Source organism: Oryx dammah, unplaced genomic scaffold (assembly GCF_014754425.2).
Source record: "Oryx dammah isolate SB20612 unplaced genomic scaffold, SCBI_Odam_1.1 HiC_scaffold_17, whole genome shotgun sequence".
Taxonomy (NCBI): domain Eukaryota; kingdom Metazoa; phylum Chordata; class Mammalia; order Artiodactyla; family Bovidae; genus Oryx; species Oryx dammah.
This window is the reverse complement of record NW_024070201.1, coordinates 37,191,688-37,219,025: the sequence shown is the minus strand read 5'-3', so window position 1 is coordinate 37,219,025 and position 27,338 is coordinate 37,191,688. Positions and strand designations below refer to the sequence as shown.

The 27,338-nt window shown below is 35.9% G+C and overlaps 1 protein-coding gene across 3 annotated transcripts in view; it reads left to right on the top strand.

Annotated features, from left to right (window-relative positions):
* The window catches only part of PDE3B (phosphodiesterase 3B), a 189,172-nt gene that overhangs the window by 143,146 nt on the left and 18,688 nt on the right, over positions 1 to 27,338 (top strand). For 2 of the 3 annotated variants that reach the window (XM_040258311.1, XM_040258309.1), the window contains exons 6-12: positions 1,479 to 1,680; positions 2,253 to 2,329; positions 7,410 to 7,561; positions 8,534 to 8,671; positions 10,989 to 11,100; positions 12,389 to 12,502; positions 20,771 to 20,958. In XM_040258311.1, the coding sequence (XP_040114245.1) occupies positions 1,479 to 1,680; positions 2,253 to 2,329; positions 7,410 to 7,561; positions 8,534 to 8,671; positions 10,989 to 11,100; positions 12,389 to 12,502; positions 20,771 to 20,958 (983 nt within the window). The remainder of the gene's footprint in view (positions 1 to 1,478; positions 1,681 to 2,252; positions 2,330 to 7,409; positions 7,562 to 8,533; positions 8,672 to 10,988; positions 11,101 to 12,388; positions 12,503 to 20,770; positions 20,959 to 27,338) is intronic. The other variant, XM_040258310.1, reaches the window with a different exon arrangement.

Here is a 27,338-nt window from a genome sequence, read left to right as displayed (position 1 = left end):
GGGACCGTGATTGACTGACCGATGGGGACTGGCTTGCCAGATTGCCAGGTCCCAAACTGTTAGGGCAGGCTGCCAACCTGGAAATTATAGCAGCAGTCAGTATTGCACGCTTGACTCTGAAGGCAGTCTGGGAGCAAAATTCCTTCCTCTCTGGAGGGGTGCAGTTTTTTCTCTTAAGGCCTTCGACAAATTGAATGAGGCCAACCCACATAGCAATGGGTAATCTGCTTTATTCAGTCTAGTGATTTAGATGTTAATCGCATCTGAAAAATACCTTCACAGCAACATCTAGACTAGATTTTAACCAAACAAGTGGGCATGATAGCCCAGCCAAGTTGACACACAAAATTAACCATCACACACATCTGTAACTATGTCTGAAAATACCATGGTACCTTAATAACTGTTATTTGCTTTCCTCTCTGATTCTCACTTTACTTGAATCTTTTTTTTGAAATATAGTTTTAAATCTACCTGCACCTCTCTAGATGCACCCTTAGTTCAAGGTACCTAGCAAAGGCTCTTGAATAAATTGACAGGATTAGGGATGAATTTCCTTCCGAAGCACTTTTTCCCTCTTATTTTAGCACTCACTTAGCACTTGTTTGTATTTTCCACTAGCCTTTTTTAGGTTTGTTGAACACTGTAGGGATGGCATCTTTTTCTCCGTTGTGAAACCCAGCACATTTTCCAGCATATAATAGGCTCTCAAATACTTGTTAAATGAATGAATGAGCTGGAAAGATGTAGATTTTATTTAAGGGATCTGCTGTTGTGTTCATATAATTTTATCATATGCTCATATAATTTTATCATGCTCAGCTTGCTCAATGCTACTAAGAACTCTGTTTCCAAAATAAAAATGAATTTTATTGTATTGAAAAAATACAGTAAAGATGGCAAAACGGATAATCAGGCTGGTAGGGACACAAAATGTGAAAGATGAAGATTAATATGGATTAGGAAAATCTGTGCCACACATTATCGTGTACACACGTTATTATCATTATTATGTACATTTTCCTCATACTCTTAGTATTTACTATTATGTGTCATCCTGCCACAGGGTGTTTATTCCACGGTCATTGATGATAATATAGTCTATATTTTGCCTGAATTCATAGAATGTCTTGATGATAGCTCCATGTAGAAATGTAGTTTTATCATTTAATTGTAAACGCTTTGCATTCTTTAAAAAAGAAAGCATCTGCCTGCAATTCGGGAGATCTGAGTTTGATCCCTGGGTGGGGAAGATCCCCCTGGAGAAGGAAATGGCAACCCACTCCAGTATTCTTGCCTGGAGAATCCCATGGATGGAGGAGTCTGCTGGGCTACAGTCCACGGGGTCGCAGAGTCGGACACGACTGAGCGACTTCACTTTTGCTTTCTTTAAAGAAGAGCTTTATAAGTACTCAAAGATAGACAATAAACAGATACATGCATACATAATATCTCTTTCTTCTCTTTCAATTTTTAAGGTGGTTTACCAAGCCTGAATTCACCCAGTCATGGACCAGTGTCTGCTGGCTCTCCAACTAACCGATCACCTATAGAATTTCCTGATACTGCTGAATTTCTTACTAAACCACCTGTCATTTTACACAAATCTTTGAGCAGTACACCCAATTCACCAGATTTTTATCAGCAGTTTAGAAATTCTGATAGCAATTTATGTAACAGGTAAGTTTCCCAGATGTTTATGCTTTCAAAATATAGGTTATTTTAATAAAGTACTCCTAGTTTTCTAGTTCTGTATTATAACTAGATGATTAATACTGTATCCTTTTCTTCATCTAGTAGTTTTTATTCTAAACAATTTTTTTTCATTTCACTGCTATTATTCATTTCCCAGCTAAATGATCTCCATCTAAAGGGAAATATAATGGTATTTTATCCATCATAAGATATCAGTAAATGTATGAAAATTATTTTAGTACTAATAATTTTATGCACTAATTGAGTACTTACTTAGAGTAACCAGTTCATTTGGTGTTAATTTTCATTTCTGCTTTTACGATGGTGTTTACCTCCAATCCCAGGGTTACTTTCAAAATATGCTATTTCCTTCACAGGGACAAAGATGTTTTCTAGGATAAAGCCTATTAAGTTTATAGAGAGATTGGAATATTAGGGTATTTTCCAGTTGGGATCTTTCAGTTAAAAAAAAACACAGATTTTCTGACTGTATTCAGATGAAAACAAAAATTGTCTCATTTGTCATATATACATATTTACCTGTTTTATTTTACAAGCTGTGGACATCAAATACTGAAATATGATTCAGCATCTGAACCAGAGTCTGGTACAGACTGCCACAGGGAAAAGTCAGGTGAGACTGCAAAAGTCATACGTCTTTAACTTTAAGAACAATCTTAACATTGCTTTTTAAAATGAATAAATGAGTTAAGATATCCATCTTTAAAACGAAGATTACAATGTTTCATCTACTTTACAGAGGAGTTATTAGCAAATTATAAATAATAGATGGTGAAAGTATTTTGAAGGGTAAAAATGTGCTGTATAAATTAACATAGTCTTATGTTACGGTTAGGCTTCATAAATAGTGAAATTATATTAACATTGAAATTTAAATTGCATTATGTAAGCTCAGAAGGGTTTGCATACATTTTAATAATTACACAAACAAGTTGTTTTAAAACTTAGTTATATCATTCTGAAACGTACCCTCAAAAAAGGAATATTGTTGGTGATAAAATTATAGTTGTTTTATAATTTTAAAACACTGATGACTCAAGCATCCAGTAATAGTTAACTAGGTAACTCAGAGCAACATACCTCCTGAAGGTAGCTAGAAAAGTTACAAACTATTAATATTAGCAACAGCAACAATCTGCTTGAAGCCAGTGAGGAACTAATAGGCTCCTCAGAATATCCAGTGTAAGACCTGGAGGAGAAGAGAGACTAAGGAAATGAGTCTCGAGTCTGGGGCTACCAAAAGGTGTTTGCTTCTTCCAGAGGAGCCAGTACTGATAGAACAAACAGTCCCTTAAGAGTAAAGGTAAACCAGAAATAGATAGGCCCTTTCAGGGGTTACAGGTGAATATCAGTCTCTTTACATACTTTAAAATTCACCCTTCCGTAGTGTACAATATAATAGTTTTGGGAGTTTACATTTTAAAAGATTAAAAAACAACAACAAGGAAGACCAATCCTTCACATACTTCTGAAAATAGGAGGGCAAACTTCCCAACTCATTCTATAAATAAAACCAGAATTATTCTGACACCATAACCAGACAAAAGCATCACAAGAAAAGACAACTAGAGACCAACATTGCCAATATCCTTAACAGAATACTAGCACACTCAATCTTGCAACATATAAAATGTCATATTCATGACATTGGTATTTATACCAGGAATGCAGGGGTGGTATAGCATTTGAAAATTAATTAATGTAATATGCCCCATAAAGAGGGGGGAGGAAATCACATGATAATTAAATAGATGCACAAAAAGACATTTGACAAAATCCAACACTCTTTCATGACGAAAACACAGTATTAGGAAAGTTCGTCAACCTGATTAAGGGCATCTTCGAAAGAAACACAAATTTAACATCATCCTTCCTGGAAACAGACTGATGCTTTCCCACTAGGATCAAGAATAAAAGAAAGATTTTTGCTTTAAACACTTCTATTCAATATAGTACTGGAGGTTCTAGCCAGGAAAATTTCTAGAAAGATAAAAAGATTAGGAAATCCTGAATGGAAATAAATAAAACTCTTCTTATTCACAGATCATTTGTTAAAAAATTCCAAAGAATACACACACACACACACAGTCACAAGAGACAAAATCAGTGTACAATATCAACTGTATTTCTATATACCAGAAATGAACCCTCATAAACTGAAATTAAGAAAACCTTTCTAGGACTTCCCTATTGGTCCCAAGAATCCACCTGCCAGTGAGGTGGGGTGGGGTGGGGTGTGTGTGTGTGTGTCCATCCACCTGCCAGTGAGGGTGTGTGTGTGTGCGTGCTCAGTTGTGTCCAACTCTTTGCAACCCCATGGGCTGTAGCCCTACAGGCTCCTCTATCCATGGAATTTTCCAGGCAAGAATACTGGAGTGGGTTGCCATTTTCTCCTCCAGGGGATCCTCCCAACCCAGAGATCAAACCTGGGTCTCCTGCATTCCAGGCAGATTCTTTACAACTACACCACAGGAATTCCCTGGCCATTGAGGGGTACACAGGTTCAATGCCTGGTCCAGGAGCATGGCACATGCCACAGGGAAGCTAAGCCCATGTGCCACAGCTACTGAAGCGAGAGAAGCCACTTCAATGAGAAGTTCATGTGCTGCAACTAGAGAGAGTAGCCCCCACGCTCCAAAACCAGAGGCACTTAGCAACGAAGAACCAATGCAGCGAAAAATAAATAAAATTACAAAAAACAGTTCCACTTACAATAGTATCAAAAAGAATAAAGTTAGGAGAAATTTAACACAAAAACAGATTTATAAACTGAAAACTATAAAAGATTGTTGAGAAAAAGTCTAAATAAATTGAGAGATGTTGCAATAGCAAACAGATTGGAAAAAACAGTACTTTCAACAGGGCTGTTCTTCCAAATTGATCTATAAATTCATCCGAATTCTGATCAAATTCCACAAGGCTTTTTTTTTTTAAAGTAGAAGTCGAAAAGTTGGTGTTAAAATTTACATGGAAATACAAATGACCTAAAAGTCAAAACAATTTGGAAAAACAACAAATTTGGAGGACTGATACTACCTGATTTTAAAACTTATTTCCACTTCAAAAGATACCAATAACAAAATGAAAGACAAACCACCGAGTGGGAGAAAAATTTGCAGTTATACGTCTGATAAAGGTCTTGTATCTGTGATATGTAACTTTTACAACTCAATAGTAAGAATCAACTAATTCAATTAAAACACAAGCGAAAGATTTTATATTTTCTGTTGAAAGACTTCTGGTGAAGGATATAAAGGATATAGAGAATGGGTAGTAAATACATGAAAAAATGATTACTGTCATTAGGGAAATGCAAATTAATATTATACTGAGATACCAGTAAACTAGAATAGGCATAATCAAAAAGATAGACAATACCAAGTGTTGGCAAAAATGCAGAGAAATTGGAACCTTGTGCATTGTTGATGGAAATATAAAATGTTAAACCCTCTTCAGAAAACATTTTGACAGTTTCTTTAAAAGTTAGACATAGAGACTTCCCTGGTGGTCCAGTGGTTCACAGGTTTGCTCCCTGATTGGGAAACTAAGATACTGCATGCTGTGTGGCACAGCCAAAAAAACCCCCAAAACACAAACAAACAGAAAAATAAGACATAAATTTACCATATTACCCAGCACCAACAAGGATAAGAATTTACTCAAGAGAAAAAATAAGAGCACTCAAAGACAGGATTGTGTCTGCTTATGACATCTTTATTCATGATAGTGCTAAACTGGAAATGATCCAAATGTTCAACTTGTAACTGAATAAATACTGTAGGATTCTAATTAACAAAAAAAGAACAAACTTCTGATATATGCTGCTATGTGGATAAATTTTAAAACATTTTAAGTGAAGAAAACCAAACTAAAAAGATAATATACTGTTTGATTCTATTTATATTAAATTCTAGAAAATGCAAATTTATAGTGACAAAAATTGGAATAGCAGTTGCCTAAGAATAAGGGTTAACTGTAAATAGGCATGAGGATATTTTTTGAAGTCACTTTAGTTGTGTCAACTCTTTGTGACCCCATGGACTGACGGTAGCCCACCAGGCTTCTCTGTCCATGGGATTCTCCAGGCAAGAATACTAGAGTGGGTTGCCATGCCCTCCTCCAAGGGATCTTCCCGAACCCACATCTCTTCTATCTCCTGCTTTGGCAGGCGGGTTCTTGAACCACCTACCCCCACCTGGGAAACCCTTTTGAGGTGATGCGAATGTTCTAAAATTAGATTGTCATGTATAGAGAACACACTTTTGGTTGCCAAGAGGGAGGGGTGTGGGATAGAGATGAAGTGGGAGGCAGGGATTAGCAGATGTGCAAAGGGTTCTCTACAGCATGGGTGAACAACACGGTCCTGCTGCAGAGCACAGAGAACTGTATTCAGTGTCTTATGGTCAATCATAATGGAAGAGAGGAGATCAAAGAGTACAGGACTCCCCTGGCAGTCCAGTGCTTCAGGATGCGTACTTCCACTGCAGGGGCTGCAGATTCCATCCCTTTTGGAGGAACTAAAATCCTGCATGCTGCTGGGCCAAAAAAATTTTTTTAATTTAAAAAATTAAGAAAGTAAAGAATATATATATATATGAATAACAATCACTGTGCTTTACAGCAGAAATTAACAAATCTTGGAAATCAACTGTGCGTCAATAAATATGAATGAATAAATAAGCCTAGTTTTTCTGAAAGTCAACTCAAATGAGTGCTCTGAAAAACACTTAAAAAACCTTTTATTTAAAAAACATCCCTACATATTGAAAAATAAATAAATCTGAAGTTTGTGGCTTGATAAATTTTCATACATCTAATATACATATATAATCAGCACCCAGATCAATAAAGTATTACCAGCACCTCAGAAATTCTTCCCATGCCTGTTTCCAGAAATTGCTCCCCCAAAGATAATGTTTATCCTGTCTTTCAGTATTCCTGTGTATCAATTTTGATATGTTTTTTAACTTTTCCTAAAGAGAATCACAGAATATACCTGTGTGTCTGTTTTCCTTCATTTGACATTGTATTTTTAAAAACTATATTGATGCTTATGATTGTAGTTTATTCTTTTTGCTCTGCAGTGTTCAATTGTGTGAATACACTACAGTTTATTTATTTCACTGTTGATGGGTTTGGGGAAAGTTTCCTTTTTATCTATTACAAATAAAATGAGTATGAATTTTTTTTTATATGAATGAATGCTATTAGCCACCAGTGCTGCATCCCATTTCCATGCAATTTGGGGAAAAGAACATTATTAACAACATTAGTAGAGAAATAATTCATGACATTGTTTTAATTTTTAGATGTGCCTTAATCTCATCCATAATTATGACTTTAGAATTTTCATATCCAAAACTCAAATAATTTCAAGTATTAGAAATTGTTTACATGAAATTGGTTTTTAAAAAATTCCTATTGAGAGGGACTGACATTTTCAGTTTCTCATTTTTACAGTGAATATTCACACATCTCTTTCATCCATGAGTAGCTATATCAGGTGAAACACAGCCTGAGCACAAGTTACCTACGCCAAATGGTCCTGCAAGATACCACTTAACTGTGTCAGTTTAGATTGAATGCCAGTATGGTTCAATTTATCTGAATATTTTTTTACAAACTTTTCTTATAAAGTTGTTCATATAGGACACGTTTTATTCTTGTTTATTACTTGATATATGTTTTGAAAGGTGACGAAGACAATACCATTTTCTCAAAAGCATCATTCAACCTTACCGAAGCTCAACAAGAAGTGGAAACAGAGAGCAGAGCCTGCCGAAAATCACTTTGGGAAGGTGATGATCACCTAAAAGCAGCAGCACGGAATGAAGAGCAGCCAAATGTAAAAGACAAACTTTCAATATGATTGTGTTAAGGTGAAACACATTATTAGTTAGCACTAAGCTTATTATTTTTTGCCCAGAACAAGGTTTTTAATACAATAATTTTCTTAAAGTTTTTACTGAAAAGTCGCTGTGACACCGGAAAGAAAAATTTCTTTAAATAAATGAGGGGTTTGGGATTAACATATACAGACTACTAAATATAAAACAAACAACAAAGACCTAAAGTATAGCACAGGGAACTCAATATTCTATAATAACCTATATGAGGAAAGAACCTGAAAAAGAATAGATATTTGTATGTATAACTGAATCACTTTGCCATACATCTGAAACTAACACAACAGTGAAAATTAACTATATTCCAATATAAAATAAAAATTAAAAAAGGAAAACCTTGAATTAAAAAAAATTACGTTAAAATTCATCAACCTAGAACTGAGTGCATTCACTTTTAAATGAACACATTTCTTTAGTTTTATAGTCAATATATTATTTTCTATGCTGATGTTTTATTATATATGTTAAACTGAGACAATAAAGTATGTGCAGTCATTACAATGAAAATAATCTACTAAATCATAGGATTTTTTTTTCCCCAAATTCAAGCTTTTTAGGGGAAAAAATCCATCCATTTCTTTTGAGAAGTTATCCTAGTAACAAATGTCAGTATAAGGATCTAAGTTTCTCTCCGTTATCCTGTGATCTCTTTAACTTCCAAAATGAAAATGATAAATTTTAGATTTGTGTAGTCTTTTCAAAATAAAATATTTTTATTTATAAAAGTAGTATAATGACCAGTAAGTCTTTTGATGCCTAGAAGACATGTTTATATTTGAGAATAACCATTATAGAAAATAATTTTGACCATTTTTTATTCATTTTTAAGTGTTATCATTTAGCTGTGGATATAACAATATTTATAAAAGGTAAGGTTAAGTTGGTTTGTTTTTTTCCCCCTACATATACAGATTGAACAAGAAGCATCACAGGATCTGATTTTAATAGAAGATTATGACTCATTAATAGAAAATATGAGTAACTGGAATTTTCAAATTTTTGAACTTGTAGAAAAGATGGGAGAGAAATCAGGAAGGATCCTCAGTCAGGTTTGTTTCATATCTCTACTGCTTTAATTTTTCCTTGAATCTTTATAAAAAGCAAACTTTAAAGATTATAATATTGGTTTATATATAAGTTCAACATTGTTCATTGAATTATTTTTTTCAAAAATAAAGTTTTCAGTAGAAAATTTGAAAAGAGAAACCTATATATGTAAAGCCATAAAACCTATATATGTAAAACCTATATATGTAAAGCACAATCTATTATTATGAGGTACTTATAATTTATGTATATATGAAAAGTAGTTTATTTGCCCATAATAATGGGGTTTCATTTATACTAAAGTAATAAAGGTTCACTTTTTATTGAATCTTAAGATTTAAAAGGACATGAAAGGTGATCTAGTACTTTGGACTGAAACTTCAGTTCAGTTCAGTCGCTCAGTCGTGTCCAACTCTTTGTGACCCCATGAACCACAGCACGCCAGGCCTCCCTGTCTATCACCAACTCCTGGAGTCCACCCAGACTCATGTCCATTGAGTCAGTGATGCCATCCAACCATCTCATCCTGTTGTCCCCTTCTCCTCCTGCCTTCAATTTTTCTTACCATCAGGGTCTTTTCAAATGAGTCAGCTCTTTGCATCAGGTGGCCAAAATATTGGCGTTTCAGCTTCAACATCAGTCCTTCCAATGAACACCCAGGACTGATCTCCTTTAGGATGGACTGGTTGGATATCCTTGCAGTCCAAGGGACTCTCAAGAGTTTTCTCCAACACCACAGTTCAAAAGCATCAAATCTTTGGCGCTCAGCTTTCTTTATAGTCCAACTCACATCCATACATGACCACTGGAAAAACCATAGCCTTGATGAGACAGAGCTTTGTTGACAAAATAATGTCTCTGCTTTTTAATATTCTGTCTAGATTGGTCATAACTTTCCTTCCAAGGAGTAAGCGTCTTTTAATTTCATGGCTGCAGTCACCGTCTGTAGTGATTTTGGAGCCCTAAAAATAAAGTCAGCCACTGTTTCCACTGTTTCCCCATCTATTTGCCAATGAAGTGATGGGACCGGATGCCATCTTTGTTTTCTGAATGTTGAGCTTTAAGCCAACTTTTTCACTCTCCTCTTTCACTTTCATCAGAGGCTCTTTAGTTCTTCTTCACTTTCTGCCATAAGGGTAGTGTCATCTGCATATCTGAAGTTATTGTTATTTCTCCTGGCAATCTCGATTCCAGCTTGTGTTTCATCCAGTCCAGTGTTTCTTAGGCTTCATCTTTTTCACCTGTCCTCCCTGTCCTGGTGGCTCAGATGGTAAAAGCATCTGCCTACAGTGCGGGAGACCCAGGTTCGATCCCTGGGTTGGGAAGATCCCCTGGAGAAGGAAATGGCACCCCACTCCAGTACTCTTGCCTGGAAAATCTCATGGACAGAGGAGCCTGGTAGGTTACAGTCCATGGGGTCGCAGAGTCGGACACGACTGAGTGACTTCAGTTTCACTTTCCCTGTGCCTTACTCAAGGTCAGGTGGTCCACTTCATGCTAGAACCATGGAAAAATACTTCCATTTTACCACCCAGACTCAAGGTTCTTCCTTATGGGTCCACACAATAGGGTCAGATTAATCTTCCTGAAATATCACTGTCATTAACTCCAAAGTATCTTATTCATGAAATGAGAGAACACAAGGATAAAATATGTGAAAAAAAAAACATAATTGAGTTGGAGAAGGCAGTGGCAAGCCACTCCAGTACTCTTGCCTAGAAAATCCCATGGACAGATGAGCCTGGTAGGCTGCAGTCCATGGGGCTGCTAAGAGTCGGACACGACTGAGTAACTTCACTTTCACTTTTCACTTTCATGCATTAGAGAAGGAAATGGCAACCCACTCCAGTGTTCTTGCCTGGAGAATCCCAGGGACAGGAGAGCCTGGTGGGCTGCCATCTATGGGGTCGCACAGAGTTGGATACGACTGAAGCGACTTAGCAGCAGCTGCAGCACGTTGAGTAATTTAGGGTCAGAAATGTGATAAATATATTGTTCTGACATCTCTTTAATGCCTAGGACTATACTAGAATACAATTCATAAGCCCTTCAATAAATTATGACTGAAAAGCTGAAGGGAAGAGTGGAAAATTTTTTAAACTGGGACACGATATGGTAGTCATTCTCTGGTTTTCAAGGGCTTTGGGGTAGTATCTTCCTTCATGTTTTGGAAAGAAATCATTGTAGGGAAAATTTTAATATATTATTAAGTTTGAGACATGTACATGGTTAGCTTTGCCAGTGCAAATCAAAAAACATACTCAACTAGAAATAGAAATTCTGATTTTTAAAGTGTACTTTCTTTTAATTGACATTTAGGTTGTGTATACCTTATTTCAAGACACTGGCTTATTGGAGATATTTAAAATTCCCACTCAACAATTCATGAACTACTTTCATGCTTTAGAAAATGGTTATCGAGACATTCCTTGTAAGTATTATATTTATTTAACTTGAAATAATACTGGTTTTGAAATTCCTTGTAAACTCCCTTTAGATGGTCCCTTAAACACTTTTTAAATTGCATGTTTGGAAGAATTGAAAAATAGTAATTTAAAAAGAAAATCTACATCCTCCTACTCAGAGTTAACTGACTGCTGTTAACGTTTTGGTATATATCCTTCAAGACTTTTTCTTATACTTATTTTTTATGAAGTGATTCATACTATTAATACCTTATTTATAGTCTGCTTTTTCACATAATTATATAGTATAAGCTTTCTGTGTTAATAATTATCTATATGAATACTTTATCATTTCAGATGTTTGGTAATATTGTCATGAGTTTCCTAAATTTCTTATTTTAAAATGTTTAAAATTTACCCACAGAATTTGTTTTTAGATGTTTGGTAATATTGTCATGAGTTTCCTAAATTTCTTATTTTAAAATGTTTAAAATTTACCCACAGAATTTGTTTTTTTAACTCTGTCCTGACTTGTGGAATAATGTTTAATGGCAATTTGATTTTATGATAAAATAGAATTTTAATTTTATAGTAGGAAAAGATACAATTTTCTTTAAGCATTGATTCATTCTGCACTTAACCTCCAGGGAAACATTCTTTAGAGAAATAGCCAATTATTCTTAAATTGGCATGATTCATTTATAATAGTGATGCTTAATAATTTAATGTGCATTATATGTACTCTAATTATCACAAAGTATGTATTTTGAAAAGTGGCTGAATTTTACAAATGGAATAAGATGATATTTAAAGTGTTCTTCAAGATCAGAGGAATGGGAAAAAGAAAGACGTGGGAAAAAGAAAGCCATGGTGAGGAGTCTTCACTGTCACGTCCAGTTAGGATATACTGGTTAAGATAAGAGTCTCTGGGGACTTCCCTGGTAGTCTAGTCGTTAGGACTCCATGCTTCCTCTGTGGGGGTCATGGGTTCCACCCCTGCACTGGGAACTAGATCCTGCAAGCCAAATGGCATGGTCCAAAAACAAGCAAAAGTAACCTTAAGTTAGCCAGCCTCAGTTATGATGCCTTTTCTTTGATCCCTGTACTATGTTTTCATAGTATATGTGAAAGTTTTTAAAAGAGACATGAAGAAACTTGACAAAATAAGGTGAAACAAAAACCTAATTGTTGGAAATTATTCTAAGCCATATGTTTTATTTAGGAGGATACAGTGAGACTAGAAAGTACTTTTTAAAATGTCCTACGTTAAAAATACAAAATGACCATTTTTATGAAACATTTTGGTGACTCTAGATCACAATCGTATACATGCCACAGACGTCCTACATGCTGTTTGGTATCTGACAACGCGGCCCATTCCTGGCCTACAGCAGATCCACAGTGATCACGGAGCAGGAAATGAAACAGGTACTCCCTTCTACTAATCTTTCCTTGAAGTACTTCACTAGGCATTATAAATCAAACTATCTCGTTTCATTATCTCTGTTCTCTTAGCATTTTTATTAAGTCACCCTTGGTATATATAAAGTGAATGGGAAATCACTCAGTCGTGTCCCACTCTTTGCGACCCCATGGACTGTAGCCTACCAGGTTCCTCTGTCCATGGGATTTTCCAGGCAAGAGTACTGGAGTGGGTTGCCATTCCCTTCTCCAGGGGATCTTCCCAACTCAGGGATTGAACCAAGGTCTCCCGCATTGTAGGCAGATGCTTTATCATCTGAGCCACCAGGGGTATATATAAAGTATTATGTAAATTTTGATGAATGCAAATTGGGAAACTTACTACCCATCTGTACTACTCAATTTACCATGTTTCTTTTCTGTGTCCCACCTTGCTGCTTCTTCACTGAGATAGCCAATATCCTGAATATTATGATAATCTGTTTTGCTTTTCTTTCGGTTCTTATTTTTCCTGTTTTAGGTATATCATGTAAATTTAAAATATGTAACATTCCCAACAGATGGGGACATGTTTAAAAGCTTCACATAAGTATTTAAACAGTGATATTAAAAACAATTGTTAACATTCAAATTTTGTTTCCTTATCACAAATATAACTGTATTTACGCAAATGTGATGAATTGTAACATTCACAGCTCTCTTATTCTACTTTATAAAAGAGGGGAGAAAACCTCTATCTAGTGTTTTTACTGCCATGGCCTGGGTTCAATCCCTGATCAGGGAACTGAGATCCTGAAAGCTGTGTAGCCAAAATTTTAAAACATTGAAAAAAAGAGAGGAGAAATACTCCAGTAAGAAATACACACAAATCAGGACAGAATTTGCTCAGTTACAAATGCCTGAGAATTGTTATCATACTAATCAGTGTAAAGGTCTGTCTTAGCCACTTCTTCACATTCTTTGGAGGTTTAGTCTAAAATACTACATCATTGTTTGGTGGATTTGCCATATGTCACTGATTCATTTTTGTCTGCCAGCCATGTTCACTTTCATAGTGATCCTCCTTCTTTCCAGTAGTTCTGTGCTTCCATCAGAGATTGTTTTCTTCAGCCTTTTTGTTTGTAGATGTATTTATTTTATCCTAGAAGAATGCATCCTTATTCCAGCACATTTGTAGATATCATTATATCTTCTGACATCTATAATATCTGTTTATAAATCAGCCTTAAGTCTTATTTTTCCTTAATGGTACCATGTCCCTTTTCTCTTTGCTATTGGTTTTTAGCATTTTGTGCATGGTACACTCAGGTTATATTCTTTGTATTCATCTTATTTGGGGGTTCAGTGAACTTCTTGAATATATTAATTAATGTCTTTTATTGGTTTCTATCATACTCCTCAGAATTTTTCCAGCTGTCACTCACTGCCCAATTCCAAAGCTCCCTCCACGTTTTTAGATATTTGTTACAGCAACACTCTACTTCCAAGTGCCAAAATCTGTATTATTTTCCTATGGCTCCTGTAACAAATTACTACAGACTTAGTGGCTTAAAATGATAAAATTTGGGGGATTCCCTGCCAAAGTGTTAGGACTCTGTGATCCTTAGTCAGGGAATTAAGATCCCACCTATCATGCAGTGTGGTCAAAAACAAAATACAAATTTATTAACTTATTATTCTGGATCCAGAAGTCTGAAAATCGTTCAACTGGGCTAAAATCCAGCTGTCAGCAGGACTCTTTTCTTCCTGGAGTCCCCTGTGAAGAATGTTTCCTAGCCCCCTCCAACTTTCATAAGCCACCTACATTCCATGGCTAATGGCCCCTTCTTCAAAGACAGCAGCATAGCATCTTCAGGTATGTCTCTGACCCTGACTTTTTCATCCTTCAAAGGAATTAGCAAAAAGCGGTACAACTACAACCTTGGTTTTCTGTCCAGAGTACACATTCCTGACAGTGAATCTCTCACTTCTAGCATTTTTTGCAGTCTGGACAGGTTGAGGATTTCCCAGATTACCAAATCCTGGATCCTTCTTGCTTAGCAATTCTTCCACACTCTCCTCTTATATTTTATTTCAAACAGTAAGAAAGCAGGCTTGTCTTTAATACTTTCCTTGGAAATCTCCTCAGCTAAATATCTAAGTTCATTGTTTACATGTTTTGTATTGCATGAATACAGTGCAGCCAAGCTTTCTGCTGCTACATTAACAATGACCTCTTTCCTTTAGTTTCCAATAATGGGTTCTTGGCAGTGTCCTTAACAGAAGTTTTCTACCATCACCCTGTTCCAAGATGATTTGAGTATTCCCTAAGGCACTGTCTGTCTTCTGTGCTCCTCACTTCCTTCTAAGCTCTTACTAGCAATGTTATAAGTCCTTATACAATATTATGGAATAAAGTACATGTAGAAGACGGTTTTCTTTGGAAAACCAAGTAGCTGCTGAAATGGAAAACTGTGGTAGAAACAAAGACTGTAAGGACTATGAAATGCACAGCTTTATTCTGACTACAGTGGAGAATAGAAAAATGACTCTGACACCAAAAGTAACAGCAACAAAAGCAAAAATAAACAAGTGGGACTGCATCAAGCTAAAAAGCTTCTACATAGCAAAGGAAACAATTTTAAAAATGAAAAGGCAAGCTGCAGAATGGGAGTAAATATTTGTAATTCATATACTGAGTGTAAGGGGTTAATATCGAACATACATAAAGAACTTATACAACTTAATACCAAAAAACAATCCAATTTTTAAAAAATGGGCAGAGAAACACAAATCAAAACTACAGTGGGCTTTCACCTCACACTTGTTAGAAAGGCTGTCATTAAGACAAGAGGTAAGTTTCGGCCAAGATGTGGATATCAGGGAACACTTGTGCATTGTTGAAGCGAAGACAGGTTGGTTCAGCCACTGTAAACAGTAGTATGGAGATTTTTATTTCTTAAAAAAATAAAGTAGAACTATCATGTGAAGAAGCAATTTCTGGGTATATATCCAAAGGAAATGAAAATATAAGTTTGAAGAGATATATGCACTTCCATATTTATTACTGCATTATTCATAATAGCCAAGACATGGAAATAATCTATGAATGGATAAAGATATTTGTGTGTGTGTGTACATGTACACACAATGGAATATTATTCAGCCATGAGATAGAAGGAAATCCTGCCATTTGCAGCAGATGGGCCTTAAGGGCATTATGCTAAATGAAATAACAGACAAATACTTTATGATGTCAGTTACATATGGAATATAAAAATGCTGAACTTGTAAAAATAGAGAATGTAATGGTGGTTACCAGAGTCTGGGAGTGAGGGAATTGGGGATATGTTGTTTAAGGTTACAAACTTGGAGCTAGTAGATAAATAAGTCCTGGAGAGCTAATGCACAGCGTAATGGTTATAGTCATAAATACTACCTTATAAAGTTCAAAGTTGCTGAGAGACTAGATCTTAATTGACCTCACCCCAGGAAAAGAAATGATAATTATGTGCAGTCGTAGAGGTGTTAGCTGATGGTACAGGTGGTAATCATATTGCAGTATACAAATATATCAAATGAACACATTGTATACCTTAAATTTACACAGTGTTTTGTGTTAATTATATTTCAATAAAAAAAATAAATGAAATAACAAGTTTAGAGTTTTAATGAATAGTTAGAGAACCAGATAGTTAAAAGAAATCCTTGACTTGTCTGGTGGCTAAGTGGTAAAGAATCCACCTGCCAGTGCAGGGGACTTGAGTTTGATCCCTGATCCAGAAAGGGTCCCACATGCCACCAAACAACTTAGGCCTGTGTGCCACAAGTATTGAGCCTGCTTTAGAGCCCAGGAGCTGCCACTGCGGAGCCCACCTGATGGAACTGTGGAAGCCACACACCCTACCGCCTGTGCTCCACAAAAAGAGAAGCCACTGCAAGAAGCTGGAGCACTGCAACTAGAGGGTAGCCCCTGCTCACCACAACTAGAGAAAGGCCTGAGTAGCAGTGAAGAACCAGCACAGACAAAAATAATTAAATAAATTTTTTAATTAAAAAAAAAAAGAGAATTTAATTATTATAGTAGTAGGATCGTAACTTCTAAAAACATAGTCCAAAGTTAAATCCTGAAGTTGCCTGAAATTCAATGCAAGTTGAGTTCATGGCCTCAACTGGGCCTCTTATGCCAGAGCTATTGATTGAAAAAGAAAGGACCCTTATAACTGGAAGAATATTTGAGTCGATTTCAATAAATCTGATTACCCTGAACCTCTCATATCTTGCTGTGCCTCCATGCTGAAAAACAATCATTTCTCCTTGTGTTGGTTGCCTGAAGACCTTGTAACAACCTCACCGGAGATTCTTGTAGGTCTATGCTAGTTCACCTCTAAATCTAGTCCCACCACCTCTCATTTCTTTGTGATCCATAATTAAACTCAGATCTGCCACAATCTAAGTCTGAATACCAAAATAATTTCCTAAATTTATATTGGCAGAAACCTGAGGAACATATATGGGAATGGATTTTAAGTGTTACAGCAAGACAAAGGAAGGTAATGGTTGATCATTCTGAATTTACTGATGTAGGTATACCTATTGGAAATGTGGGTTCTTTTCACTTTGGAGTAGTTATGAATAAATGCTGCTATGAATATTTATCTACCAGCTTTTGTGTGGGTTTATGTTTTCATTTCTCTTGGCCATCTACCTAGTTTTATGGAATTGCTGGGTCTGTGATTAACATTTGGAGGAACTGCCAAACTATTTTCCAAAATGGTTGCACTATTTTACATTCCCACATGCAGTGTATGAAGATCCCAATTTATTATTATAATAAATTAATATTAATTTATCTGCCATTTATCATTATCTGTCTTCTTGATAGCCATTCTATAGTTGGTGTGAAGTGGTATCTCACTGTGGATTTTTTGATTCACATATTTCTTTTTAGCTAATGATGTTGAGCATCTTTTCATGTTTTTTAGGTCATATGTATATTTGTCCTTTGTCCATTTAAAAATGTGGTCATTTGTCTTTTAATTATTGAATTGTAGAAGTTTTTTATATGTTCTGGATACAAGTGTGTTATTAAATTTATGATTTGCTGTTATTTTCTCACATTGTGTTATCTTTGCACTTTTTTGATGATGTCTATCAAAGCATAAGATCATGGCATCTGGTCCCATCACTTCATGGCAAATAGATGGGGAAACAATGGAAACAGTGACAGACTTTATTTTCTTGGGCTCCAAAAATCACTGCAGATGGTGACTGCAGACATGAAATTAAAAGAAGCTTGCTCCTTGGAAGATAAGCTATGCCAAACCTAGACAGCATATTAAAAAGCAGAGACATTACTTTGCTGATAAAGGTCTGTCTAGTCAAAGCTATGGTTTTTCCATTAGTCATGTATGGATGTGACAGTTGGATCATAAAGAAAGCTGAGAGCCAAAGAATTGATGCTTTTGGACTGTGGTGCTGGAGAAGACTCTTGAGAGTCCCTTGCATTGCAAGGAGATCAAACCAGTCAATCCAAAAGGAAATCAGTCCTGAATATTCATTGGAAGGACTGATGCTGAAGCTGCAGTATTTTTGCCACCTGATGTGAAGAGCCGACTCATTAGAAAAGACCCTGATGCTGGGAAAGAGTGAAGACAGGAGGAGAAGGGGATGACAGAAGATGAGGTGGTTGGATGGCATCACCAGTTAAATGGACATGAGTTTAAGCAAGCTCTGGGAGATGGTGTAGGACAGGGAAGCCTGGTGTGCTGCAGTCCATGAGTTCACAGTCAGACTTGACTGAGCGACTGAACAACCACAATCAAAGCATAAAGTTTTCAATTTTGGGGAAGTTTAATTTATCTATTTTTTTCTTTCATTGCTCATGCTTTTGGTATCATATCTACAAAGGGTTTGTGTAACTTGAGGTCATGAAGATTTACTATGTTTTCTTCTAAGAGTTTCATAGTGCTCTTAAGTTTAGGTCTAGGATCCACTAAAACTAATTTGAGGGGATGAAGTAAGGAAGAGGTTTAACATTCACTCTTTAGCATATGGAAATCTAGTTGTCTGGGCACCATTTATTGAAAAAATTTCTTTATGTATTCTACATGATTGGTTCTTAAATGTTATAAAATAATTTCTGCCTTTTAAGATGTGACATTAAATGAAACAACATGTATGAAAGTGCCTTGTATGATGCAAGGCATAGTTGGCTCTCAACAAGGTCTTGGCTCCCTTATCCAAAAATCAGTTGACCATAAGTATAAGGATTTATTTCTGGACTCGCAGTTCTGTTCCATTAATCTATGTATCTATCCTTATGTCATTACCACACAATCTTTTGTTACCAAAGCTTAATAGTAAACTTCAAAATTATTATTCTTTTTCAAGACTGTTTAGGCTAATCTTGATCTCTCTCATTTCCATAAGAATTTTAGGGTCAGCTTATATATCTCTTGTACAAAAAAGCCAGCTGGGATGTTGATAGGAGTATGTTGAACCATAGATCATTTGAGGGAGTATTGCCATCTTAACAATATTAAGTCTCCCGAACCATGAGCATGGATATTTTTCTACTTATTTGTCTTCTTTAATTTCTTTCAACAAAGTTTTTTACTTTACAGGATACTGGTTTTTCACTTCTTTTGTTAAATTTATTCCTAAGTATTTTATTCTCTTTGAAGCTAGTATAAATGGAATTGCTTTCTTGGGTTCATTTTTTGCTTATTTATCCCTAGTATGGAGAAATAAAATGGATTTTCTGCATGTTGATCTAGTACCCTGAAAGCTTTATGAACTCATTTTTAGTTTAATACTTTTCCAGTGGATTTTTTAGGATCTTTCTGTATACAGAATCATGTCATTTACAAATAGAGATAGTTCTGCCTCTTCCTTTTCAATCTCTAATGCCTTTTATGGAGGCCTCCTTTTAAATGGAATCTTCAGTAGTTATGTTTAGTTGTCTGGCCATTTAGTTGTCCTGCCATGTATTTTTTTTTTTAATACTAGTAATTTCACATTAAACATACACAGACTAATGTATTAAGATCCTAATATGTCAATTCTAAGTATATACTGAGTTTAAAAGGATTTTTTGCATTTTTTAATATTTTATATATATATTCTAAATTCTAGGGGCACTACAGAATGCATATAATGCAGAAAAAATTGAAGTTTTCATTGTGATATTGGTAATTTAAACCTTATTAGAAACTTGAATGTTTAAATATATCTTTATCCATAAATTTAAGTATCTTGTTTTTACTTTTTATAATTATTTTTAAAAGAAGCTCTAGTGTGGGTAATTCTAAAACTTAAATTAGGTGCAAAATATAAACAGCATAAAAATAATTAGGTATCTTTATAATTATCAGCATTGTATATTTAAGTTATTATATACAAGGGTTAAAAAACCCTTGTGATTGAAAATATTAAATGAACTAAATCATGATAAAGTCCTTTTGGACTCTGACAAGCCAGGACGTTATTCTGTTTCCCTTGCTGAACACAACCAATGAAATTTTGTATCTCTCTGATATCTTCGTGGTTTTCTTTGCTGTCTACTCACAATATACTTTATTATTTCCTTCTTAATACTTTAAGATACCTTTAGCAAAAACAATTTGAGTGACCATCTAAATAGGTATAGCCACCAAATTACAAAAAAAGGAGAAACAAATGGTAAGGTGTTAAGGACACCAAAAGCACAGTGCTGAGAGTAAAATTATTGTTTCTAACTAGAAGATACAAAGAATTATACTGACCTGAATCAATCCTCACTTTTCCATACCTTTTCAGTTTTCAGAGTTTTTCTTTACAGTATTTTATAAGGGGCTTCATGGAAGGAAAAAGAAGAGGAAGTAGTGTAGTCAGGGTTACAAATGAAAGGAAATCTATTTGGGTAAGATTTGAAAGGCATGTATGTTGAAATGCTTGCTTTGTTAATATATTAAATTCCTAAGTCTCTATAGTGTTTCATGTAATTTAATTCTCTAGATTGTTTTTTCCTATTACTCTGGCCATTATGTTTAACCTTTAAATAACAGAAGTTTAGAAAATCAGAGGTTTTTAAAGATCCCCACTAGCATCATGAGAATCCTGTCATGCCGTGCTTAACACTGCTCCTCTCTGTTAGCATGTATGTTGGAAATAGCACACTATTTTATGTCCATGTTTAGAGAGTATTTCTTAGGTAAGTCAACCAATAATATGATCATATTACCTTTGGGAAGCTCCTTAGCCTCACTGTAAGGATTTTATATGTAATGCGCTTTCATTTTGCTTGTTCCTCAGCAATTAACCCTGAGCGAATTGCTTACATTTCTTCGAGGAGCTGCTCGATTCCAGATGAGAGCTACGGCTGCCTTTCTTCGAACATTCCTGCGCTAGAATTGATGGCTCTGTACGTGGCAGCTGCCATGCATGACTATGACCACCCGGGACGGACAAATGCATTCCTAGTGGCTACCAATGCCCCTCAGGTAGGAAATAACTTTTTCAGAAAGTCTAAGGAATGATTCTGAAATTTTACAGCCAGGCTACATTTCCCTTTGCACACCATTCTTCAGTTGAAGCATTCTGCCGTTGGATAAAACACATCGATATGACATGTGCTAAAGAGTTAGAGAAAGATATTCAACTGGAAGATAAATAAAAATATTCCTGAAAGAATAATTCACTGTTTTTATGAAATTCTGGAGTCCTGTGCTGTCAGTATCTTTGCCTTTGATCAAATTGGTAAGATTTTGACTAGCTGGTAAGACTTACTCTTCCTTCTAGCCATATCCTTCATATGCCTAAAAACTATAACAACTGAGAATTGTTATTATTTTTGTTGTTGTCCTTTTTTCCTCTAAGACATGCCATAATATGCAATCTCTTAACTAAGCATATATTCATATATGTAAAAAATCTTCTAGTACATTGATTTTGAATTCAGTATAGTTGATAAGGTGCAAGATTTCTTTAGGGTCACAATTTGCATAAGAGGTAGGCGTTTCCAACAAATGGATGCAGTAATTGTAATAGCTTTAAATAGTAGGACTTGGAACTAAATACAAGTAGCCCTTCATATCTAGGGGTTCTGCCTCCCTGGATTCAATCAACTGCAGATCAAAAATATTTGAAAATTTTAAAAATTACAGAAAGTTCCAAAAAGCAAAACTTAAATCTACTGCATACTAGTAACTATTTACATTGTATTAGGTATTATAAGTAATCTAGAGAAGATTTAAAGTATACAGCAGATGTGCATAGGATATATGAAAATACTGCATTACTTTATATATATTTTATATGAGCATCTGCAGGGGTCCTAGAACCAATTCCCTGAAGATACTGAGGGATGGCTGTGCTTGGTTTTCAGCAGAATTTAGTGTGATGACTTAGCAACTAAAAAACAAAAACAAAGTATGGTTGTGAGTTTTTGTTTAGGCAGATGATTCCTGAAATGTCAGCTTTGTATTTCTGCCTGCCTGGCTGGCTTACAAAGAGCAAGTTGTCAATATTGTTTACTGAATTCATCTTACTTCCTCACTTTGTTGCTCTATGTTCAAACCTCAGTTCTGATTCTTTCATCTTTTATAGCCATTCTCCCTGTTCCTCTTCTCATTTCTCTTTCTTTCACACACTCCCAGCACTTAAAATATAGGAGATAGTTTCTCTAGCCAGAACAAGAATAGGATGCAGAGAGAGAGAAAATTAAAAGTGCTAGGTAATTCATTTTCTCTAATTAGACTTTATTCATAGCTCATGATTTCCACAGGTAACTTTTAGATGAATTTCAATCTAGATACTAATGTTTTTCCACTTTCTAAGAAATGCTTTGGGAGATATTACCCACTTATAAGCACATTTCCTCATTTGCAGTCCCACTCTACAAGAATCAGATGCCCATTTTCTCTAGCACTTCATAATCTTTGAAAATCCTAGTTCTATAGCAAGTCACAGACTGGCATCTGGGGATGGAGACCTGAGCTTGATTTCTGGTTACCCACTATTAGCTGTGTGACATTAGGCAATTAACCCTTATCTTCCTGAACCTCAAAATATGTACCTGATATGACTATGGGTACAAAGAGATAACATTTGGGAAGTTTTCTCCTGAATCATATTATCACGTAGACAGAAATTATTTACTATTCTATTCCACTCCTTACTTTCATTCTCTGTTTATTAGCATTGAGTATAGGTGAGTCAGACTTGTGTATTACCTCTTCTTCAAGGATATTACAAGTTAGTGAATTCTAGTGTTATTTGTCTTGCATGCAGATAGTTTAAAACAATGACACATGAATGTATTCAATAATTTATATGTTATGTACTCAAAACTGTTGTCCTGAACAAAATACCAACATAAAGTCTAGACACTGTCAATAACTGTGTTATTTCTAAACTCTCATTGTTAAGGACAGCCAGAGATGAAGCAGTGAAAAGGGCCAGAATGAAAAGGAAATTGATCAGAGAGTTCAGCTGTGAAAAAGTATAGCCTTTTCCCTGGTCTCTGTGCTTACTTCCTGATGCTCTTCAGTCCGGGTTCAACACACAGCAGCCAGAGGGGCCCTGCTCTGCCCTGAACCCTCACTGCTAGTAAAAGACAATCATTACAGTGGCTCAGAAGATCCTACACGATTTAGCCCCCATTAATTCTCCTCTTTAAACTCACTCAGGTCTAGCCTCACTGGGTTCCTTGCTATTTCCTCCTGTGTCCCAGGCACACTCCCTTTCTGAGAACCTGGCCTCTTTCTGTTCTTTCGCCCAGAGTGCTCTTTACCTACACATCTATAAAGATCACTTTGTGACTTCCTTCCACCTAAAATTTCAAAAGCTCCTCCATGACATTCATTATGTTCCTCCTCTGATTTGTTTTTTCCACAGCAATGACCATTTAGCAAACTATGTATTTTGTTGGGTATATTTGAGTGGAATATAAGTTTCTATGAGGGCAGACATTTTTCTTTTATTCCCTAATACCTAGAATGATGCCTAACACACAAAAGGCATTCAGGAAACATATTGAATGTTGAAGGATGCCTAATTTCTTTGCTCTGCCAGGCTGCTAAGCTTGTCTGAAATATACTCCACTGTTCCCAAAGTAATGAGGTTCACCAGACCTTCTTCAGCTAGTGCCTAACCTGTTTATTAGATAATAAAGCAGTCTCTCTCATTTTAGGAAGCTCAGTAAGTCTAATCAGGCCATAATTAGTGAAAGATATTATTGCTCTGGTGTATGATAAAAAGGGACAATAGGGCATAATACCACCAATAGGATCAAGCATTCTCCTTTCTCATGGTAAGGGAAGTGTGTGGGAAGATTTAGGAAGACTATTTTGAATCCTTGCCATAAAACAAGGGGAAAGATTTAGTCAAGCTTATCCTGGAGGTACATCAGTATTAAACTTCTAAGAGATTTCTGAGCTATTCAAGTGAATGGTTGGCTGGAAGATGCGAATTCGTGATTGAGATATTATAGTTTGAATTGGGTTGGCCAAAAAGTTTGTTCAGTTAGTGAACACATTCAATAAAGTTCTTGGTGAAAATGAAATATGTCTTTTATTTGTACTTAAAACTGAATGAACTTTTTTGCCAGTGCAGTTGGCCATTTGATTTGGGTCAAAGGAAACAAACATTTTGATTTGGGTCAAAGGAAACAAAACTGAGAACTATAGATCTGAGACAGTCATAAACATTTGTCCTCCCAAATATGGATCAAGATGGCAACTAAACAGGTGCATTTTCCCCCCTTTCCTCCTCATCAAAATAATAATAAAAGATAAAATGCATTACAACAGAGAGGAGTAGGCAGAAGGATATTATCACCAGTAAGTTAAAGCATTTCATACTGTTTTTGGAAAATGAAAATCATGTGGGCAAATATAACGAGATTAAAATACACTAGAAAGGAAGCCAAGGCTTGAGTGTAACCCTGGCGACTCCTGATGCCCTTGCCCTTGTCTGCTACACACACACACACCCCTCTCTCTCTCATACACACACACACCTCTCCCATACGCCTTAAAGCAAGGCTACCGTGACTTATCTATTCACTTCTAGGCAGAAAACACATCTCTTAACTACTGAAGGAAATGGCCAGAAGAGATTTAGTACTCCAGAGTAAATCCTTCTCATTTTGGAAATCACACTGGTAATTCCAAAGCAAAACCTGCTAGGTAAACAAGCCCCACCCACATTAACAGGCCTCCTACTCATCCTTCCCAATTAAAGGGACTCAGCAGTAAAACATACACAAGGCTATGAGATGCATACTGAAGGACAGGCACTATTGTAGGCAATACTGTTGAACAAAACAGGCAAAAAATACATTCTTCCCATATGGAACTCACATTCTAGTAAAGTAAGAAAAAACCTCTGTGTGTGTGTGTGTGTGTGTGCATGCGTGTGTGTGTATGTCTGTGTGTCTGTGTGTGTGTCTCTGCATCTGCGTGTGTGTGTGCGTGCGTGCGTGTAAAAGAGATGAATATGACATAAGTGCCAGGAGAAAAGTAAAACAGGGGAGGAGATGGTGCTGGCATAGAAGGATTATTTTCAAGTTAAGAGTTCTGTATCCAGCTAAGCTACAGTTGAGTGTTAAGAGCAAAATAAAGAGTCTTGGGTATACAAAGATTTAAAAAAAATCATGTTCCATCCATCCTATCTGAGAAAGTTACATAAAAATGTGTTTTAGGTAAAACAAGGGTGATAAACTCTGACAAAGGGTCTTAGAAGATATAGGATTACCAGAAATTTTAGAACGCAGAACTTGAGAGTAAAGGAATCGCTAGATGGAAGTTGTTCATCAAAACTATTTCTTTAAAGAGAAGCACATTAAAAAAAAAAAAGTAGCTGCGTTGTTTCTGCTGCACCTAATTTGTTTACTGCCTCTATTGGATTTTCTTTTCAGTTAGGAATATTAGTTTTTTAATGAAAACAGTCCTTCTTAATCCAAGATTTTTCACTTTAGAAAGATTAAAATACCTTCTTATAATCTTATGACTGTGACCTAGAGATTTACTTTAACGTCTCCTTTTTCTTGTGGTTCAACAGAAGACATTTGTTCAGATTTGTCATAGTCTTCCTGTTTGATCTAAGTGTTTATGTCTGATGGGTTTTTCTTTTTGCTCATTTATTGAAAAGTATTTATTATTTGTTAAGATTAATTCCATCCTTTTGTATTAAACCTCATTCCATTTCAAATCTTTTTGACTCTGGGTAAAAGTAAACTTTATGACCAACTAATTTGCTTTCGGAGAAGGCAATGGCACCCCACTCCAGTTCTCTTGCCTGGCAAATCCCATGGACAGAGGAGCCTGGTAGGCTGCAGTCCATGGGGTCGCTAGGAGTTGGACATGACTGAGTGACTTCACTTTCACTTTTCACTTTCATGCATTGGAGAAGGAAATGGCAACCCACTCCAGTGTTCTTGCCTGGAGAATCCCAGGGATGGGGGAGCCTGGTGGGCTGCCGTCTATGGGGTCACACAGAGTCGGACACAACTGAAGCGACTTAGCAGCAATTTGCTTTACCATGTTAGAGAAGAAATTTGCTTGTGGAGATAAGGAAGATTCATAGTTAGAGAAAGCAGGTAGCAAGTTGCTTTAGCAAAAATTCAAAGAATGTTAGTTACTGCAGCTCTGAATTAGCTCTGTCTCCATTTTTTAGTTGTCAAGGTGCCCTCAGTAAAAGCCAGCTGAGGCTTCATTATCTGTTTTACCTGGAATGCTTTCCTCCCTGAAGTTAAGCCTGACTTGTTGCTCTATGTGTGACCATCAAGTGTTCTTCCTAAAGTAGAATTTGCCTCTTCCTTACTGCTCCATGATTCTTACCTCCACTAAGCCATGAGGTAGTCAGTCAGTTGACTGGGGTCCAGGAGAGGCCTCCTTCCCCTTATTCTCCAGGTGGGTTTTTCCTTCTTAGGCGATGACTGACTTAGATGGCCTCTCCTCAATCCATTCCCCATGTTTACCATGTCTTTAAAGCTTCTAGTATTGCGATTATATCTAGATTCTAATATTGATTCAGATTTCTTTTCATCCTCATTTTATATTTCTTTGGTAATGTCAAAGGGCAATTTGGATGCTGCAGGAATTCTGAACTACTGGTTTTTGCTTTCTTGTTTTTAACTGATCTCATTAACTGAGAGTTTAAGTCCGGTAGCTTTATAGGACACTCATTATGCACTGTGGCTTATTGACCTGGGAGTTTGATTATTTCTTCATGAACAAAGCTGTTCTGATCATTTATCAGTCTTTATTGGATTTAAACATGAGTTAGTTAAATCACTTTTATATCTAAGTTGACTTCTTAGGAAGTCTTTGACGTTAAAACACTGAACATGTTAAATTTGACACATATATTGTAATATGATTACCACCACAGCAATAGCTAACACCTCCATCACATCACATAATTAACTTCTTCATGTGTGTGTGGTAAGAATATTTAAAATCTAGTCTTTAGCAACTTTTTAGTACATAATATAGGAATATATAATCACAGTGCTGTACATTAGATCTCCAGAACTTATTCAACTTTAAAATATATTTATTTACTTGGCTGTGCTAATTCTTAGTTGCTGCCCACAGGATCTTTTTTAATTCCATAATACATAAATTTTATTGAAGTATAGTTGACTTACAGCGTTTCAGATGTGCAGCAAAGTGATTCAGTTATACATGAACCAAATTTATTATTTTTCAGATCGTTTTCCATTATAGGGTTCTTACAAGATTTTGACCATAGTTCCCTGTGCTGTACAGTAAATGCACACAGGATCTCTGCTCTTTATTGCAGCATACAGGATCTTTTTTGTGTCATGGGGATCTCATTCTGTGCTCCCTGCATTGGAAGCGTGGAGTCTTAGCCA